Source organism: Typha latifolia, chromosome 8 (assembly GCF_019914945.1).
Source record: "Typha latifolia isolate L0001 chromosome 8, TyphaL0001v2, whole genome shotgun sequence".
NCBI lineage: Eukaryota > Viridiplantae > Streptophyta > Magnoliopsida > Poales > Typhaceae > Typha > Typha latifolia.
Genome location: NC_133093.1, coordinates 622,925 through 643,388, shown reverse-complemented (window position 1 = coordinate 643,388; position 20,464 = coordinate 622,925). Strand labels below are relative to the sequence as shown.

General features: G+C 37.0%; 3 protein-coding genes across 8 annotated transcripts; 1 reads left to right on the top strand and 2 right to left on the bottom strand.

Moving 5' to 3' along the window:
* Positions 1 to 1,582: 1,582 nt before the first annotated feature.
* Positions 1,583 to 8,914, top strand: LOC140793727 (serine/threonine-protein kinase STY13-like). Of its 5 annotated transcripts, none has more exons than XM_073145403.1 (4): positions 1,583 to 1,823; positions 2,164 to 3,163; positions 6,305 to 6,353; positions 8,303 to 8,914. In XM_073145403.1, exons 2-3 carry the CDS (start codon positions 2,268 to 2,270, stop codon positions 6,345 to 6,347), a joined length of 939 nt encoding a protein of 312 aa, XP_073001504.1. In that variant the 5' UTR covers positions 1,583 to 1,823; positions 2,164 to 2,267; the 3' UTR covers positions 6,348 to 6,353; positions 8,303 to 8,914. The 5 variants fall into 5 exon arrangements, with proteins under 5 accessions (XP_073001504.1, XP_073001501.1, XP_073001500.1 ...); XM_073145404.1 differs by having other exon boundaries at positions 1,621 to 1,823; positions 2,268 to 3,163; XM_073145400.1 differs by lacking the exon at positions 6,305 to 6,353 and having other exon boundaries at positions 2,268 to 3,163.
* A 615-nt stretch (positions 8,915 to 9,529) lies between these two features.
* LOC140793975 (uncharacterized) lies at positions 9,530 to 15,002 on the bottom strand. The gene is made up of 9 exons (XM_073145777.1): positions 14,779 to 15,002; positions 13,492 to 13,562; positions 13,247 to 13,412; positions 12,545 to 12,621; positions 12,188 to 12,473; positions 11,896 to 12,062; positions 10,817 to 11,059; positions 10,497 to 10,706; positions 9,530 to 10,286 (listed from the first exon to the last, which is right to left on the bottom strand). The coding sequence occupies exons 1-9, from the start codon at positions 14,849 to 14,851 to the stop codon at positions 9,960 to 9,962; spliced, it is 1,620 nt and encodes a 539-aa protein (XP_073001878.1). The 5' UTR covers positions 14,852 to 15,002; the 3' UTR covers positions 9,530 to 9,959.
* Positions 15,003 to 16,069: 1,067 nt separating this feature from the next.
* Positions 16,070 to 20,320, bottom strand: LOC140794443 (squamosa promoter-binding-like protein 11). Of its 2 annotated transcripts, none has more exons than XM_073146473.1 (7): positions 20,059 to 20,320; positions 19,564 to 19,982; positions 19,341 to 19,477; positions 18,360 to 18,623; positions 16,581 to 16,829; positions 16,466 to 16,512; positions 16,070 to 16,341 (listed from the first exon to the last, which is right to left on the bottom strand). In XM_073146473.1, the coding sequence occupies exons 1-7, from the start codon at positions 20,179 to 20,181 to the stop codon at positions 16,264 to 16,266; spliced, it is 1,317 nt and encodes a 438-aa protein (XP_073002574.1). In that variant the 5' UTR covers positions 20,182 to 20,320; the 3' UTR covers positions 16,070 to 16,263. The 2 variants fall into 2 exon arrangements, with proteins under 2 accessions (XP_073002574.1, XP_073002575.1); XM_073146474.1 differs by having other exon boundaries at positions 19,564 to 19,973; positions 20,059 to 20,311.
* Between the last annotated feature and the right edge of the window lie 144 nt (positions 20,321 to 20,464).

Here is a 20,464-nt window from a genome sequence, read left to right as displayed (position 1 = left end):
AAGTGTCATAGATTAAAAAAAAATTAAGGAGTAAAAGTATATTTCTTAACCATAAGATTAAAGTGTTATCGTTTACAGTTTTACCTCCTTTGTTATTGGTGGCCCCACTTACAATGTCCTAGTCATCAACCTACTTCGGAAAAGGCCAATGAGGCTTAAAGAGGACATAGCAATGACGCCAAACGCCACGTGGATGCTCGAGATAGCAATTGCACACCTCGTGATAACCCGCGGTAAAGCACCAGACTTTTCGTTGGCTGTGCTGAAATGACGAAAGTGCCCAATTTCGCTTTACACCCAGCTTTACACTAGTGTGAACCTCTCTCTCTCTCTAGGTAACCTTACCCCCCTGAAATTACACTAGTGTCATCCTCTCGGAATGTTGGGCAATTCGTCTAGGCCTCCGGCCGGCGCCCGGAGACGAACTCATGGGAGGCGGTCAGGATCTTCAAAGAGGAGTTGCCATGTCAGGAGTTAAATTTTCGTATGAATATATAATTTGGCCTTATTTTGTATTTTTTTTAAGGAAAGACTGATTCACTTATCCGACTTATATATCGAAAATAATTTAATTTTTTAATTTAGTCTATAATTAGCATATCGGCTCATAATTTATATAAAAATAAAGAACAAATATTAACTAGTGAACTATTATGCACTTGAAATTTGAACATTTTTGCAAGCGTTAGTAAAATCATTAATGAAGATACGAAAAAACTTAATTATCCTCACATAAACAAAATTTAATTTGAGAATGATAAATATAATTTGGGCATTTAGCAACTTGCTAATACCAATGAACCACGTTGATTCCAACATCTAAACCGTTAATTTTGGATGAAAGATTTAACCGATTGCAATTTGGTCTAAGCTAAAAAGGTAAGTTAAATTCAGACAAGGGGGGTAAATTTGTAATTTACGTATTAAAAAAAATTTATTTACGGTGAGCAGATACCAAAGTAGAATGGCATTATCGCAAATTAATTACTTACAAAGGGCAAAAGCACAGGAAGGATAAAAACCAAAGAACTCACGTTTATCTCGTTCTGCATCTCGCGAGAAACCGCGGAGAAAATACGCTTTGCACAGAACCCGAGGCGTGGGGTTGGAATCTTAGACCACTCGGTCCAAAGCTTGGAAATTAAATTACCTTCTCTAATTAATCAGTTCCTCTCTATAAGAATTAATAAGAACTCAGGGGTTTCTTTCAGAAAACACCCCTTCTTTTTTCTGATTTATTATTAAACAGCAACTCTATTTTTCAGTTTTTTTTCTTCTCTTACATTGTTGCCATAAAAATACTGTTTTTCTTACAAAAGAATAAGTCTTTTTAGTACTGTTTAAAAGTAATTTATATAAGAGCAAAATAGTCTCTTATTAATTTAAGTCTAGTTTGCATTGCAAAATAGCCTCATATGAATACTGATTCAATTTTTTAATGTTTTTGTTACTCAAATATTTACAAAATAGTCCTTCGTTAAAAATTTATTTCCAAAGGAAAAGTCTTTTACTTATTAGAAAATAAGATTGGATGATTCTGCAAATATAATGTGAAAACAAAACACTTCATTAATCAGCAAGCAAAATGATAGGACGGGAACAAGGGGACGAAACGGGGAGCAAAACTCCAAAAACGACTTCTCTCTCTCTCTCTCTCTCTCTCTCTCTCTCTCTCTCTCGCTCGCGTAGTCGTGGTCGTCTCTCGGAGTCGTCCAAGCGGGGGAGAAAACGCCATTCCCCCTCCTATTCGCGCGAATCTCGATCCTCTTACACGCGATCCATTCGTCGTACTCGCTCTGCGGGAGGATCCCCTCCCGATCGAGGTAAGTTTCGCCCGAATTGGTGCTCCCGTTGCTCAGATTGGAGGGTTTGTTTCTTTCTAGATTACGTTGCTTGTTTCTAGGATTTTCTTTTGTTCTCTGTTTTTTTTTTCTTCTGTTTCTTTTGTGGAATGATCATTTGCGGTTTTGGTTGTTGATTACCCAACGGATAATGTTTTGAGGTGATCCTAGTTTGTAATTCGTTAAGAGTTTTACGGTTTTAGGGCTCGATTCTTATGTTTTGCGTCGGTTTTTGTGGCAGAGAGAGGGAGAGAAAGTCTGAATTTTTTGGTGCTTGCAGTGAAGTTTTGTGATCTCTGATAAGAGCTGGCTTTGTTTCTAGGTTCTCTTGATTCGACTCTAAGCTGGTGGTAACTTAGATGTTACTGATTGTTTCAAGAAGAAAGAACTTGGATTGATTTTTATTGTTACATTGGATTTGTGAAGATGTTGGAAGGCCCAAAATTTCCCGGAATCATGGGCGGTGGCGGCGGGCATGATGGTGTGAACAGCTTCTACGACTCTGCGTTCTATTGGAAGCTCGGAGAGGGGTCTAACATGTCCATAGACAGCAACAACAGCCTGCAGACTACCAATAATGGTGGGTCAATTGCCATGTCTGTTGACAATAGCAGCGTTGGCTCGACTGACTCCCATACTGTCTTCCTCCGCCATGTCCCTGCTGCCAGCTATTCTGTCGGCAACAGTGCTGTTGGCCCCGGCAGTACATCTCACTATCTGTGTGATGATGCATTAGCTCAGGCTTTGATGGACCTAAGTCATCCGACAGAGACACTCAAGGATTATGAAGAGTGGACTCTTGATTTGGGAAAGCTAAATATGGGGATGCCCTTTGCTCAAGGGGCTTTCGGGAAGCTCTACAGGGGCACCTACAATGGAGAAGATGTTGCTATTAAGCTGTTGGAAAGGCCAGAGAATGACCCAGAGAGAGCTCAGTTGATGGAACAACAATTTGTGCAGGAAGTTATGATGCTGGCTACTTTGAAGCACCCCAATATAGTACGGTTTATTGGGGCATGCAGGAAGCGTATTGTGTGGTGCATTGTTACTGAGTATGCAAAGGGTGGTTCTGTTCGCCAGTTTCTGATGAGAAGGCAGAACAAGTTAGTGCCTCTGAAGCTTGCAGTCAAGCAAGCACTTGATGTTGCCAGGGGGATGGCCTATGTGCACGGATTGGGGTTCATTCACAGGGATCTAAAGTCAGACAACCTTCTGATCTCTGCAGACAAATCAATTAAGATTGCAGACTTTGGAGTAGCTCGCATTGAGGTGAAGACAGAAGGGATGACACCGGAAACAGGAACATACCGTTGGATGGCTCCGTAAGTTGAATAAACTCTGATGAATTATGTGCTACCGTTAGAAATTTGGAATTGCTTGAGACACTTCTTTCGTGCTGTTCTAACTGCTCAACCTTATATAGAAACTTTCATTCCATTGTTTAACTTTAATCATACATTGCATGCTTTGAAAGATGTGAATTTTGGGAACTGCATAATGAATGCTTTACAGTAGGCATGCTTGGTATGACTTACACTATTTCTGGATGTGCCTAACTTTGTTATCTTTGATGAAGTCATGAAACTTTGAAGCATTCTAGAAATATCATTATTCCAAGGGATTTGTTTTTAATTTTACATTTGTAGCCACATTAAAAGTTTTGATGCATACAAACTTTCCTGTGGCATCCTTATTCCATTACATAAGTTGGATGATCTTTAAATTGTAATGAATAAGGGCATGTATGATGTTTCTGTTGCTCACAAACAAATCAGTCTAGAATTGGTCTCTTTCTATTTTGGCGGTTTATACGTCATATGGATAATGGTGGTCCTTCTGCAAGGAGTGATGATAATGATTTTTTTAATACTTTGTTTTAGACCATTGTGGTTAATATGTTGTCAGATTACAATTTATTAAACCACATGCCCCAAAAGTTAATGAGAATTTACTGTTCAACCCATGGGTCTTGAATGATTATCATCTTTTACTTATCAAATTTCCATCGGTTATTGTGAGCTTGGAATTTTGTTTTCTTATTTGTCTTGAATTTATACTACCATCGGTTCCTTTTTGACTAAATTAAAAAAAATCAAGAAGTAATTTAGTGTCATTTTATGGAAATAACTGATATCATTATTATTATTCTTGGTTCAAAAAGTTAGTTCGACCAATCATCATCAAATGCTAGTTTTGATATTAATAAAAAGGGAATTTTCAAATAACATCCTTCTGATTTATCATTTCGCAATTAACACCCTTCTTTTTTCCTATATATTTATCTAACACCGCGCTATTATTTTAGCTAACTATCGTTAACTATGGTCTATGGTTTATGTAATTCTACTGATTAAATTACTAAAATGCTTTTTGAAATATTTCTAACCTAGACTCACACTAATCAAACTCTTTCTAAGTCATATTCCACCTAGGCCACTCCCCCAAAAGAAAACCTTTTTCTAGATCTAATCACCCTATCCTACTCTATCAAATTAGAACCCTCTCATTTATTCCTAATTGAAATATTTCTAACCTAGACTCACACTAATCAAACTCTTTCTAAGTCATATTCCACCTAGCCCACTCCACCAAATCAAAAACCTTTTTCTAGATCTAATCAGCCTATCCTACCCTACCAAATTAGAACCCTCTCAATTATCTAATCTCTTTCCCCAAACCATAGTCTAGTCTCTTTCCCCAAACAAAGCCCATACTCCACCAATGCAAGAAAGAGGGCTTAACCATGAATGTTGGTTATAAACTCTTAAATGAAATGAAGAAGAGAGAAAATGATAATTTAGGTATTTTAGAAATTACACTTAGTATTCTAATAAGAATATTCCTTGGTTGATACTCTCATGTTTGAAAATGATTAGATCAAGTCAACTCAGAGGTTAGATGAAAAATGTAATAAAAAAATGAGGGGTCGAGTTACAAGATCTCAAAATTCTTTAAAAAGAGGTGTTAACTAGAAAATGATGAAAATGTAGTGTTATTTAAAATTTTCCCATAAAAAATGACTAAAAAAGAAACACCCAGGAATTTACAACTAATGCACATAAACTATTTGTATCGATAAAGAGGTTATCTGCATTCCAAGATAACTTAGTCCAATAATATGATTCCATTGTACCTTACCCTTTAGTAGATCTTTGTTTGACCCAGCTGTTAAATTGACTATTAGAATCTTCCCTGACTGAAGTTCAATCTCTCAGTTGTTGTCTGGCAGAATGAAATTGCTAAAATATGCTCTTAAGGCCGGTTCTCAAACCATTCATCTTTTAACTGATTTGGCATGTCTTATTTCTGAAGAATTCCAGAAGCTATTATCCTGATTTCTCTTCTTCCAAAAGTTCTCTCTTGCAACTTCTTATATCATAAAGTGGCTTTATTGAATTTTGTGATGTCTTGCATTGAGTTTCAATTCTTTCATCCTTTTGTTGTGTGCCAATAACAATCCAAATTTTGCACCCTTCAACTAATATCCTATTTACCTCTTCTTCCCAGTGCTTTCATCATCTTATGCTTGATTATCTACTTCTAAAGGGTGATCAACCTTGTAGAACTCTGAGAATTGCTTCCTCCATCAGCATGTTTTTGTTGCATGTCCTATGGTGCATGCCTGATGAATCATTGTTTCAATTCATGAAGGTTTTCAAAGGGAACTGAAATAGATTGCAATTGTATAGAAATTTTATTGTCCGGCCAACTAGAAGAAGAGGGGAAATAGGTTGGTGACCTAACAGTGCCCAGTTGTGTCGCATCAATGGTAAAACAGTTACTCTGGAGAACTACACCTGATAGTTGTCCAACTGGCCACATGTGATCTGATCAATCTGCTCTCGACAGACCAGCCACTAAGTAGAATTATCGTCTTCTCAGCAATTAGCTTCCTACAAGTCATAAGGAAACTAATCAACAGAAAGTTATCTAGCAATTCGGAAACTGCAGTCTTATTATCAAGGACTTATTGTGTTTGTTGCAATGTAGTTATCTGAGAAGTTCATATACAGCTTAAGAGTTATATTTAAGTAAATAATTACATTCTTGTCCAAATAAAAAGGGGAAGTACCCAAATGAGCTAAAGTTTACCTTGGGTCATTTCCTTTGCCAGAAGGGTACTCAGGATAAACTTGGCAGCAAAATACTTGGCCATGGTCTACTAAGAATTTTCCTTGGCTCTTCTTTTAGGTCAGATATCAGTTTTTGACTTTTTGTTCTATCATCAATCAAATCCACTTCAAATAGAGTAAACTTTGACTAAGGTTGATGGTAATAAGATTACTGTTTTAGTAAACTTACTATTGCCAGTTTTAAGCAAAATAATGTGATCTGTGTTCTGCTATGAAACATGTTAAGAATTTTGAGTCAACTGTAATAACAAATTAATAATATGCACCAGATTAGTCAAAAGTATTGCAAGAGGCAGGCAGATTAGTAATCCAGTTCTTTACGTGTTCTAGTGTATGCAGATTACAAGCTTGCGATGTATATTCTGATGAGTAACTGCAGGTATGTACTTACATAGATTGGTGGATTTATGTTCTTAGGATATACATACGTGATAATCGTACTGTAAGGCGCAAGCTTGTTCATGTACAAAAATTGAAGGATGTTCTTAAGTACGATTTGATGCATGTGTTGTTACTTGCATGTATGCCATATTGCCACTTGCATGTATGCCATATTGGTGTGTAAATGACATATGGTATATGAACAATTCATTTTCTAAAGCAATTTCATTCTCACTTCATGGTTATTCTTATTATCATTATCACCAATCGTTAACATTACTATTAGTTATACAATTAATTTGATAATTTCTAATTTTAATATTATTATCTTGAGAAAGAGGCTTGGGATTCATTTATCATAACAAGGATTATGACTTGCTATCCATGGGATTCTGACATTCCACGGTGAAGATCTTTCGATTGAAATCTATAAAAGGAACCATTGAATAGTTTAATGTTTTTGGTAAATTCCATGATCAATGCATCTTAAGCAAGTTTTTCCTAGCTTCACATTAATATGATTCACTTTAGACACTTCCCTATAGATACTTATATTTTCACTAGATGCCCTATGAGTCAGATTAGACAAAATAGCTCTACATTCCTATCCTTCATAAATTTTGAAATTTACAAAAGAAGACAGGGACGAAAGAAGAAAGGGCTGTTTGTATACCATATTTGACTTGTCCAGTGTTAATTTTTGAGAATTTTGGTGTAGGCAGGAATAATCAAGGTGTGATGGTAACTTCGTAAGGACCCCGCATTGGTGGAGTCTTAGGCACTGGGAGGCCTTATGCACATGTATATGCCTACTCGTTTATGTGACACACTGCTGGTGTATTTCATGCCCATAGGTTGCTTTTCATTAGAAAGAAGATATAGATATTTTCCAAAATCTTTCTTTTTCCACTTTAAGTTTCCTACTTTTTGCTACAAAGAAGATGCAGTTCTCTGTAGAACTAGTTAACATCTATGAAAATATGTTACTTTCAGAGTTTTCTCTGTATAATCTAATCTAAGATCAAAGAATGTATTCATCTGCTAACTTGAAATTATTATGGCACTTCAATATTTTTTATCTAAAATATTTTATCATATCTATATCTCATGGCTAAATTTAATATCTCATTTTATGTGGATGGACATTCAAAATGCTTTCATATTTATCGAAGAAGTGATTACTGCTCTTATTTCTGAGATCAAGCAACCATGTCCAAGACTCCCAAGTTACTCTGTTACTATATCTGAGCGTGTGTTCTGTGATGTGCGGTGTGCAGTTAGGCCTTAATGTGAAGTTATCTCAAGCTGTTAGACAAATGGGTAGGAAAGAAGCAGCTCTGAAATATAACCTATGTTGCCATGTGCTCTATATAGGCCATGACTAATCTTTTTGAAAGAGAATATTTATCTCCTTTTAATAGCACAATCTGGTATTGTGGATCATATAGCCTGGCAGTAGTTGAGTGACTGTCCAGGACTTTTCCTATTTTGTTCTTTGGTTTATAATAGCGATGCCTGGCATTGCTGGTGAACAAAAGCTTGGTTTTGCTCCAAATTGTATAATTATTTGTCTGCTTTACTCTTTTGTTTGATACCCAATAATGATGCTGGGCATGCCAGTAAACAAAGATTGGTTTTACTTGCATCTCCATGTAGAATTACATGGAGTAACATTCATACATAAATCTATAAGCTCAAATATTTTTGTTCATGTTGAATGCATTCTAGTGTTAAATCTGAGGCCCAATGCAGACATTTCCGCATGTTTTTGCTGCTTTCATTTGACAGCAATTTACTGTTTAGTAGCAATTATGTTCTTTCCTTGTATGTTTTTTATTGCTTGAACTCATGTTTTAGCACAATAACATGACATGTAAGTTTATGCTTCTGCAAACTGTTTTGCTCCCTAACTGAACTTTACAAGGACATCTTCCTTTTGTTTTGCAGAGAGATGATACAGCACAGACCCTACGATCAAAAAGTTGATGTTTACAGTTTCGGTATTGTCCTTTGGGAACTCATAACTGGTATGCTCCCCTTTGCAAACATGACAGCTGTTCAGGCAGCATTTGCTGTTGTAAACAAAGGTGTTCGCCCAGTCGTCCCACAAGATTGCCTACCTTCACTTGGTGAGATTATGACTCGTTGCTGGGATGCAAACCCTGATGTTCGTCCCTCCTTCACCGAGGTTGTCATAATGCTTGAGAACGCCGAGATGGAGATCATGAGCACTGTTCGCAAGGCACGCTTCCGGTGTTGCATTTCCCAACCAATGACCACTGACTGAAACTTATAACGGCAAAAGTTGAAGAAAAATGAAAATAGAGAGAGAGAGAGAGGCAGTTTCATTGTATTTACCATATTAATGAACTGATTGTTTGAAGTAGAAAGTTTGTGTATGTGGGCTTTAGTTGCTTCTCTTTTACAGGCTTCTTTACTTCTTAGGTTTTACTTAGTTCCTTGTTGGATACTTGGACGCTCCGTTGTATTAAGTGCTTTGTTGATAACATCTCCATATTCTCCTTTCTGGCATATATCTATATATAATCCTATTGAAAATATCTGGATAGCTTAAGAAAATCTTTGATCAACCATCTGTCTAATGCTTGTTATAAATACATTGTGTGTTACTACCAGATGTGTTTGTGTGAGATTAACCAGGGATGTAATTGAGATTATCCAAAATGGTCGATATCTTTAGTGTTCTGGAGATGGATCATCTAACTAGATCCCATCTAATATGAATTAGAGCTCCGATGAAATAAATGTATTTGGACTGAATTTTGTCAGATGTAATATCTAACTGAATCAGATCCTAATAAAGCAATAAAAACTGCTTCTTCTTTGTTTTTTAAATCATTTCCCGAAGGATTAATGCTAAGGAAGAGTTTTCCAAGAGAAATATAAATTGCATCTGCTCCGATTTGCTGCAGAGAATGGATAGGAGCTTCCCTGGTTTTAAATCTTAGATCAAATATATCACCGGTTTTAAATCTTCTGGTCAATGATCTCGAGGCAACAATAACATTATTTCTAAAACTAAGTCATTAATTTCTGGAAATATATCGTTTAAGATACTTTGAAGGTCAAGAGTTAACACACATTTTATTCGATTGAAGGGCAACATCCAAGTCCACCCTATAAGACTCATGACAACACTGCATCTAAAGCAAATTGAAATACCAATATGAGCATTTACCAATAAAACTTGAAGCAGTCCAATTTATCAAAGAACCACCTGTCCAAAATATGGGTAGAGGTTGGAAAAAAACAAACACTGACTCAGCTGAAAGCAAACTCATGATTTACAAATGATTGCATGAAATGCAGCTCTCCTTGAGGCTAGCCACTAAGCGAATATCATGAAAGAGTCAAAGAAAGAGAATATCATCAAAGAGGGACTAAAATTACAGATTCATGATCAGTGAAAGACCTATGAAATGTTGAGCTGAACCAGCAGCCCCAGAGTTAAATTGTATGGACTATCTTTCTTCTTTTTAATTCTTGCACCATTGTCAACTGCTACTTCCCAACTTCCAGCAAAGGGGAACCGAGAAAAGAAACGCCAGCCGACAGTTAGAGCTTCTCTGAGAGATGCTTCCTCTTAGCTGATATCAGAATTTATCGGTTCTTCAGGCTCAGCAATAGTGGCAGAAGCATCTCCAGGAAGAGTTCTATCTGATGGTGAGCCTGTAGTATTTATTTCTTCCAGTCTGACGGCGTGAGAAAAGCTCTCGGAGATCTCTCTCATGGGGACAACCTGGGCGGCTGTTGGAGTGTGTGGTTCATTGGCAACAGAGTGCTGCAGCCTTGCCGTATTTTCCAGCCCCATTTTCTCTTTCTCATACAAATGGAAGTCATCAAGGATTGACGTGTTAGCTTTGTGATTCTTGAAAATGCTTAGCATCTCCAGTCCCTGTTCCAGTTTAACCTGCATGAGTTGAAACCAGACAATAAAGTAAGAAAGCCAGAAAGCATATATGAGTAGAGTTGCAAAATAAACAAGAAGAACATTGTTCACTAGAACATCTTTCTTTTAACTAGTCCAGAAAGCAAGCAAAAAAAGTTAGGAGTAAGCATGAAGAAACAAGAATTACATAAAACATAACAGCTATGTTATTCTCCCAGAAGTAACTTTTACCTCTTGTGCGTCTCTGCTGAGAGTAACAGGCTTATTGCCATTGTTCTCAAGAATGATACGACGAAACTGATGGTTGGGGACATCTTTCAAAACATGCCACTTGACAGGAAAGTGACCACTCCAGTCGAATTGCCAATAATTTACACTATTCTCAAAATCAACAGGCCCCATCATCTCAGCCACCCCACAGAAATTTTTACTTGCATTTACCTGGCCAAGTTCATTGTCTCAAAGTTAGTTACATTTCAATCAAGTTAAAAACAACAAGTTGGGTAACACTAATAAAACTAGCAATAAAAGGGACAAAAACTTGAAGTTACCGAGAAAAATAAAAGAACAGGGCAGGGATCTTCTTGCTCTTTTGCCTCACGATAAGCAGAATCTAACTTCTTGTTCCCATTGACACTGCTGGTCCAAACACCATACTTGATGCTTGCCTGAACATCATCCTTGTTGTAAGATTTTATAACAAAAAATTTAGCATCCTTGTACCCTGTCACAAAATTAGGACTCTCATCGCGCGTCCCCAAGCCTGGATTGGACTCTCCAATACCGCTGACCTGCTGAAATATGCCACCACAAGAATACTCAATGTCATAGAAGCTATTGGATGATATGGAACAATATAACTATACAAGGATCTTTGAGTCTGATGCTGCCAAGCCTGAATGTATTAAATACTGTAATGGAATCCTAAAATGGATTCCTATTGCGGTAAATTAAATCTTGCAAGGTGCAACCAACTGCTACATCCAGTGACCTACTAGGTTTTCTTAAAATCTAGCATACTGCCTCTATCCCTAATATACAATATTACTATATCACATTTAAATAAAAACTTATACAACTCGTCACCCAAGCTAAACTGTGAATTACTATGCGTAAAATGAAACAGCGGTTCTGAAGTCCCAAGAGAAAAGCAGAGCAAACATACAATGAAAATACTAGTTAAACTGAACAATTATCTTATGATATTATTGCTAATTTCACGTGTCTTAATGAAACTCTCTTCTGAGGATAACAGCTGCTTTAAATGAAATTTCAGACACCTACAAATAAATTGTAAAGGAAAAATATAATGCCTCACACCATGTCTTCAAAGTGCGCGTAATCGATGATTATTTTATTAGTTAAGACAAATGAAAAAAAAATAGAGTAAAAACTACAGCTAATGACTTATTGTTTGGGAGAATGCTGCAGCAAATGTTAAGTCCCAACAGAAAACCAGAGCATGCAGAGTGGAATTGTCATATGATATTACAGCTAATTTTGTGTATGGTAGAAAAACTGTCTTTCAAGTATAAAACCTTTTTTAACTGAAAGCTCAACCCCTGAATGGAAATATAAAAGATGGTTCTCTTTTAATGTAAACTAAACGAAAAAAATATTTTTTCAGTACCGCTCCAGCATTTAGAGGTACAGTGCATTGACCAGAGGAACCAGGCGCACAAATTTGAGGACCCTGTTTGGCAGCAGAAGCATTATCAGCTCCCGAAGAAGATGAAGCTACCGAGAGTGAAGCCGCAGGGGCCAACAATCTAGTCCCATCCGATGATTCCTGCCAATCTGACCCAAAAAGAAGAAGAAGAAAAAAAAAACAGCCAGAGCCAAAACCATCAAAACCTTGCTGAAAATCATGAAAAGTTTTGTCAGAAATTCCAGAAAAAAAAAACTATCTCTTCTGAGAGAACCATAGGGTAGATAATCCTGTCTTGACCCGGGAATTGAGCTACTTGAATTCATGGTACCAGTAGGCGACATTGGAGATTGAGAATTTATATATGGGATGACAAGAGGCACAGTTAGCTGGTAGAGATGGCCTGAGAACGGATAGTTCTGAGGGGAGTAGAACTGTCCATCTCCAAAAAATAAAGGTTGAGGTGGTGTAGTAACGGGATAATATGCTACATAGGGCATCTGAGGAATGTTCTCATATCCAGCATTGAACTGAAGTGATGGATTCTCTTGCCAAATAACCTAATAAACAAGGAGTTAGAAAAGACTTCATAAGATTAACATGAAAAAGAGTGACAGAAGAGACTACTTACAACTGGTCTAGTGTCCAAAACATCAAATCTCGAATTACGGGGATATTCTTCCCACTCATCCGTAGGATTCTGATATCCTAATGGGAAAAATATAAGATTATATCTGAGTCAGAAACTCAAAGATGAGGATTCTGTTGGGCAAACAAAGATGGACAATGAAGCGCACAAAAATAACAATCTTTTTGCAGTAAAATGTGCAAATAATTTGCCAATTGTTTTGCCTTTCCAGTCGTAGAACCCAAAAGGATGCATTGTAAATTCTTCACTAGACAAGAAACCTAGAAAGATAAAGCATGATAGTGAGATATCCCACTAAACTAATAAACATGGCAAAATGTTACTAGATTCCCAGTTCACATTACAATCTTGACATTCATCATGATGGTAGAAATCTCTGTCCTTTAAACTAGCTGGTGTAGATGAAGATGATAAATCTGTTCATAAGGTGAAACATATATGTATTTAATCCTTGTACTCTCCAGTTTGGAATTAAAATTGCACCAATTCCTTATGCAAAATATTAAGTAATACAAGATTAAAGGAAGCAAGAACTTCACTGCAGAGTACTTCTGAGAGAATAAAAAGATGGTAAGTTTATCATAAGACAAACAAATTGAATGTGCAAGAGTTTATAGTTTCTAAAAATAGGAGTATCATATATGAAACACCGAGATTGACCAATTAAGGTATGTGCATACTAACTTGGAAGCACGAGATTTTGTGCCTGAGGTGCATAGACATTTGCTGGATTGGCAAAATCATGTTCCAAAGAGCCAACCTGGACTTGAGCATCTGTTGACTGATCGGCATAATTTGATTCAAGTGAGGCATTAGGAGTTATCACCTCCTGAACTCTATTAGAAAGAGGCTGATAGATGACTACAACGTGGTTAGCATTAGTTAAGAATTTAAAGTTTGAGAAAGGAAAAAATTGGCCAAGTAATAACCTGCTCTTCAGAGTTCTGAGCACCAGGAGCTCTCTGCTCAGCATCTGTCATTGACGTTTCTGGAGTGGAGTCTAAAATGAGCTCAAATACTTCAATTGCAGAAGTGACATGAATTCTACAAATAAATTACTCTAGACATATTTACAGGTTATTTCCTCTGCATTTGTGTTTTCTAATTGCAGATGAAGAGATGTAGTACAAGCAATTAGTTAAGAAATGTAAAACAAGAAAATAACCAGCATCAGAAGCTAAAATCCAGGAGAGAAGAATGTTGAGAAAGGCTCCTATTAGACAGTTCCTCCGTCACCATGATCATTACTATCATCGTCCATTGCATACTACCTGGACTAGGATCTTTCTTGATTGCGACTACACCCCTCACACCTTAAAACTCATCCTCACTCAATCTTAAAAAGGTCAGTCCAACATAAGCTAATCCTTCATCATTCACAAAAAAGGATGAAGGATACAATACAACCGATACAAAACTCTACCATTTGTTATGCCACAACACATTCTTTCCACAATCCATCAGATACAATTCAACTGACTGTTTCCTGTATTACCTGGTTCAAGATTCCTTCTTGTAATACTCATATCAACCTCACACCCAATTACTCAAGTGCATAATACAAATTATACCACGTCCAAATCCAACCTACAGTACCTTGACCCAGATTACGAGACCCACTTGCAGAGAGGCGCGAGTTGCTTGGATAACATTTTTTCGATTTAAGAAACAAAAGGAAACCTACCTGTAGTGGTTCTTATGATTATAATCCTATCTCCTACAAAGTACAGCAGGATGATCAACATAACATAATCTCCTACGAAGTGGAAAGAAACACGAGAAGTAAACAAACAAATTTCACGACTCAGTTATGACCTCATCATAATCAAATTGCAATTTCATATTTAAGCAGGCTATAGTTATGTTTTCACAATCCTAGAAATGAAGAACTAATCATACATCAATTTAGGCGAGACAATTTAAAATGTCGTCAAGAACCATTGAAGACAGAATCTCGAATCACATCTCAAGTAAGCAACGAAGGAAACGCTTCAAGAACGTGTCTTCATCTCGAAACCTCAATACTCCGATAAGTCCCAAACCGGAATAACTCAAACAACAGCAAACCGAACTCGAACCCAACAAGAAACACCGGCCGCTAAATCCAAATCCAAATCAAACGCCAGAAGGCGGGAAAAGAACCCAAGCCAATGGACGCGTCGAGAAACCCGAGAATCCAACGAGAAGAAGGAATCTTCGTGAGCAATTCTCCATACCGGCTTGATCCGGCGCTTCTCGGCTCGTCTCCGACAGAAGAACCCAAGATTCCGAAAGGTCCTCGCGTTCCATTTGCAACAAAAACAGAATCAAGACAAACCCGTAGCGGAAAAAGCTGCACCTTTTCTTCTTTTTATTCTTCTGTCCCTCCTCCTTTCTCCCCCCCTCCTACGATTCAATTCGAGAAACGAGAGAGAGAGAGAGAGAGAGAGAGAGAGAGAGAGAGAGAAGCTGGCAAAAAGGGAAGAGGGAGTTCTTGTTTGAGTTTTTCGCAAGTATATATATATACATGAAAAAGATATAAAAAATAAAATTTATTATTATTCTTGTTTTCATACATTTTTCTTAGTTGGAAATATATATTTTTTATCTTTTTCTATTAAATTATAAGACTTAATCTTACATCTATTAAGAAAATAACGGAGGGTGTCTATGCAAATATCAACTTTAACAAGAGTATAAGTTAAATAAGAGATTTTCTTATAGGGTAAAAAAAAAAAGCCCATGAAATAATGTATCCATATATGTATGTGTGTATGGATACATAGAGGAGCCTATTAAATTCCTAAAATTAAAAAATGAAAAAGATAAAACCGAAGGGTGTTAATATAATTCAGACATCCTTCAGGGGTAAATTGATAAATAAACTAATAAAATAAGATTTTAAGCCTGCCAAACAATTTTTATCACCTATTTAATTCACTTTGAAACTTAAATACGAGATAAATTACAAAAAAAATTCCACATCAATCCTTGAAAAAATTAGGACTAGATGCAATTTATGCAGCTCACTAAGTCTTGGATTTAAGGTTTATAAGTGTAGTAGGCATGGAAAAAAAATAATTAGGTGAGCTAATTTGATAAAAACTTGTGATTTGTTGCTCTGTTCTGCTGTTTAGCTACAAACACAGATATTAGATCCATTTTTGAAGGCTCTAATTTTAATTATTTGTTATTAGATTCATTTTGAAGGAAGGTTTGATGACATGTCCTCAACTATAGTATTTTTGTTAAAAACTTATTAAAGAAACTAAATATGCACTAAATTAAAATAATTAGTGAATAAAAAGAAAACGATATAGATAGAAATAAAAAAAGATGTTCAATATCTTTAGAGAATAATTTTGTAATTTAAAAATATAATAACAATTTGGATATGGGTTCAAAAAATTTCTCAAGCTCCAAATAAAAAACTACACTGTAGCAAACTCAAAATTTGGAGCCCCATTAAAGCAAAATGGGATTGAAGAAGATGCTCATATATATATATATATATATATATATATCCTATTCTAGAAGCAGAGAATTGATCATTAATGTTTGGAGGAGGGTTACAATATTATTGCTACACAGAAACCTAAAAGGGAAGGATAAGGTAAGTTTCACAGTCCAAAAAGAAGCATAACAACATTATTCATGTCCTTTAACCACCATTCTGGTTTTACATGAGAGACAATTAAGGGCAATCTCCAGCAGCATGCAGCTCAAGCAGTTCCAGTAATGCAAAAGAATGCTGATCTACAATTTAAAGTGATCATTCGTTGAGAAGACGGGAGACCGAGCTGAAAAGAATTGTCAATACAAAGACAATTGTCAAGCACAAGATTGAGAGTTCGTGTAAAGGTAAATCTTACAAATGAATCCTATTGATCAAGTAAAACAATGACTGGAAGAATGATAACATACTATTTTGATCGGCAGAAGTCCGGTCGCTGATTTTAGCGTCAATGAATCTGATTAGAATCAAATAAACAGGTCTCAAAGGGAGATCTAAGCAATTGAAATTCCTGCATCGAATTACCATTGCTATGCATGGCAAATGGAACCACCCGCAGTTGTTGAGCCAGAGGCTGGCCATCCTGGCAGTAAGCAGAAGCTGAGAACCCTACTTGCGGCGCAGGCTGAGTTTGGTTATTGTCCACAAAATGGATGAGAGAAGATGTTGGTCCATGGACTGGTGAACCCCAAGAGCTAGATGACAGAAGAGAGAGAGCACGCTGAACATCTGGTGCTCCATCAAAGTTTGAAGCAGCAACAGAAGCTTCCTGACCTGAAAAGACATCAGACATTGGAAAGCAGACTTACATATGTGATTCAGAATTGATTCATTTCTCCCCATATCTTTAGACAAGTGTAATGAGAACATGACTTCTATGTGCTCAGGCATGAAAAATATAAGTTTTGGGGTGGATAATGAAGAAGACAAAAGGACTACCAGAATCAGAGAAGAATGTAAGACGGTGATAAGATTAATTATGACAGTAGTATCGGTAAACCAAATATGATAAAACTGGACGGATGAATTTGTTCCATATATGGAGTTATGCACAAACCAGTAACGGAACAGCATCTGGCAAATTAGATATATAGAATTTGAAGGATATGTTACACCACATATGAAACTCTACTTCCCTGTTCTCAAAATGCCTCTGAAGCCAACATCTGGTCTTAAAGTTATCCGATGACTCATTTTAAGATATTTTGATCTCTAAAATTAGCCAATGATTTAGTAAGAACTAAATGGAGAACAGGCAATGATCAAATTAAGCTCATTTCCTGTGACTGAGATTAAACAATAAATAGTAACAAGCTCATCTTCCAGAATTCAAATTATGCAAGTTGCAAAGTTATCAGCTCGTAGTATTTCATTTTGATCTGAGGCAGCATCTTCTAAGTAGCTCTTAATATTGTTGCATGAGTTATTACTTGTAGCAGATCACAAGACAGAACATCATGGTATTAGTCTAGGAATATTAAGGGAAAATATTTAAAATTGTTCATTTTTTCTTCCAAAACAATGAAATCCAAGTCCTGATTCCAAGTATTTGGATGTCATAAGTTAAGAGTAACCCCTAACTACTTCCTCCTCTAGCTACAGCCATGAGGAGTATATTATATATCCCTCTCCTCTAGCTAGATCTTGATGCATCCTTCTCTCCTCCTTTCCTCTTAGCAGAAACTGTTATCACAGATGTCTATATGTTCTTAAAGTCTTAAAAGTTAGAAAAGACAAGTGACGCAAACATGTTCTCAAATAAAAAAAGGAAAGAAATAGATAGGTTCATACTTAAATTTCTAGAGACAGCCAGCTTGATTGTCTCGAAGAACATTGCTTTATAATTGATTAATTGGTACAAAAGAAATTAGAGTAGGACAAAATCAACCTACAATTAGTTTTCTTGTTTCAATTGACCAGTGCTTCTGACTACTATCAGCTAATTATAAAGATGCTAGAATCCATTGATCTATTCCATGAAAGAACATGTTAATTCAATGCAGAAATTTTGTTACAATGATGCTTGTAATGGTATTAAGCTACAAGCAACAGTTTTCTACTTTAATTTGTCTTGCATATAAGAGTTCACAGAATCAAAATAAAAATTCAAAATATAAGCAATTCCTTAAAATGTTTCTTCTCCTGTGTTGGTTCAACTAATCTGCTATTATCCTGAGAAATATTTTCCTCAATCTCAACAATACACTATAAAGAAATGAAATAAGCAATGCCGCACATAAATCAGGCGAATTCCAAAGTAGTACTATCCAATGGAATTTCTCCCAACAAGTATTGAAACATTACCTTGATTGAGAACTCTGGCAGTTGTCCTTCTACTTGGCAAGAGGCTATCTCCTTCATGTCGGAGAGTTGAAAATGCATTTGATATCTGAGAGTTGCCCAAGTGCTGTTGTCCATCAATGCCTCCTGCTTTTGTGGACTTCATCCACGTCTCTTTCATTTGTGAGAGCTTGAAGTCAGATGAGACATCCCATGTTGTACTTGTCATGGGTCTCGTCTGACCTAACGGAGCTCTATTCCACATAAAACTTATCTGTGGTCCATCATCTGAACAGGCAATCAAAATATAAGTAATCAAGAGACAATCATATAACCGAGAAAATGGCATAATGTGTAGAAAAAAGAGCTTTCATGTGAGAAGAATTTTAAAGTCTGGAAAATAATAAATCCACAAAGAAACACCATACTGCAGCAGAACATCAACTGTAGTAATTTTTTAGCAGGCTACTTATAACACAAACATCTTCGAATGACCAAATTAGGAACTAGGTCAGGCAAACAAATATGCCACAAACTAATATCTTAAGCAAATATGCAGTTTCTGTCAGTCAGGAGTTCAAGATCTACTTAAATCTAACTATCTAGTTACTCAGATAGCTCTATCAAAGGCTTCCCAGTGCCAGGGATTATCTAGTTCTTTGCGAATGTAGTCATACTTCATGCGCCAAAACTAATAAAACCATTTCAGAGCATAGAGCAGCCAAGTTTTTGGTGCAACATGATGCAGGCTGCAAAAGGACAACTCTTTTACCGATCTTCGGGAGTAAAGTAGGTTGTATGCTGGAATGAAATAAATGAAGAACTACAACATATAGAGTATCTATCATGGCGTTAAAAACTCTTCTTTTTGCAGCAAACTTAGAAAGTAATACACTTAGATTTACTAATAGCATCTTCTTTCACTGATCGACAAACCATACAAGGTTAATTTGAGTATCAACTACTTAATTCCCAAAGGTTAAACAAGCATATAAAAGAAATTACCATAAAACGAAGATGGAACCCTCGCAGAAGTAAACGAGAATGCATCCGAATGCGGCTTGCGGCGGCGTGCATTATGATCAGAGAGTCGTCTGCGGCAGCTCCGCTTCTTCTGATCAAACTCCGACAAATCATGGAATCTTCAACAGACAACCAAGAAGGCAATCATCATATTAAAGATCCCAAAGATAGTAACAAAATTTTAGCTAAATCTAAGAACCTTCACCTGCTACACTGCTGACAGAACCGGCGCTCTTGCCCAGCAACAACCACCTTCGGGCTCTTCGAATGGATCTCGCAAACCCTATGCTTGCGGTGGTAATCCTTCGCCGAGGTAAGATCAACTCTACAGCCCTCGACTTGGCAAAAAATAGTCTGATTACTCGGCTGCGACGGCTTCGCCTTCTTAACCGCCGCTTCCGAAGAAGCGCGCGGAAGATGTTCGACGAAAGTCCTCTTCCGGAGATCCAAACCGACCTCCTCCGAATCCTTCTTGACGGGCGAAATCAAAGGGAAGGAATCCACCGACGCCGAGATCGAGCTCTTGGAGGAGATTGAGCCATCGTTGAATACTTGGGGATTGTCCCAATCCCACAGCGGCGGAGGCCTCGCGTTCGACTCCATCGTCGTCGAGAGCTGCGTTGACTTGGGATTGGATCGAATTGGGCGAGGGAGCAAATAATTGAAGGGAGGAATGGGTTAGAGTTTAAAAAGTTGCTACCTTTGAAACGTCTCGCAGTTGATTTTGGGAACGGATTGGACGAGGTGGTGGTGATGATGACGACGACGGTGATGGTGAGATTGGAGAAATCCCACGCACCAACTCCCACTTCCACCTGCGCATTCACATACTCATATCACCGCCGCAATGGATGATGACCGATTACTTTTTTACTTTCTTTTTTTTTTTTCTCCTTTTCCTCATTCTTTTATAGTCGCTATCTCTCATCTCTTTTCCACTTGCTGTCCTAAAACCGGTCTTTTTCCCCCCTTTCAACTTTTCTTTATCACTTTTTGGAGGATTTACTTACGCATGTGCCAATGTGAGGTGATTATAGTAGGAAAGATCTAGACCTAGATTCTTTGTTAGATTTGAGCTTCTGTAGCTGTTCCTAAGACCTATAATA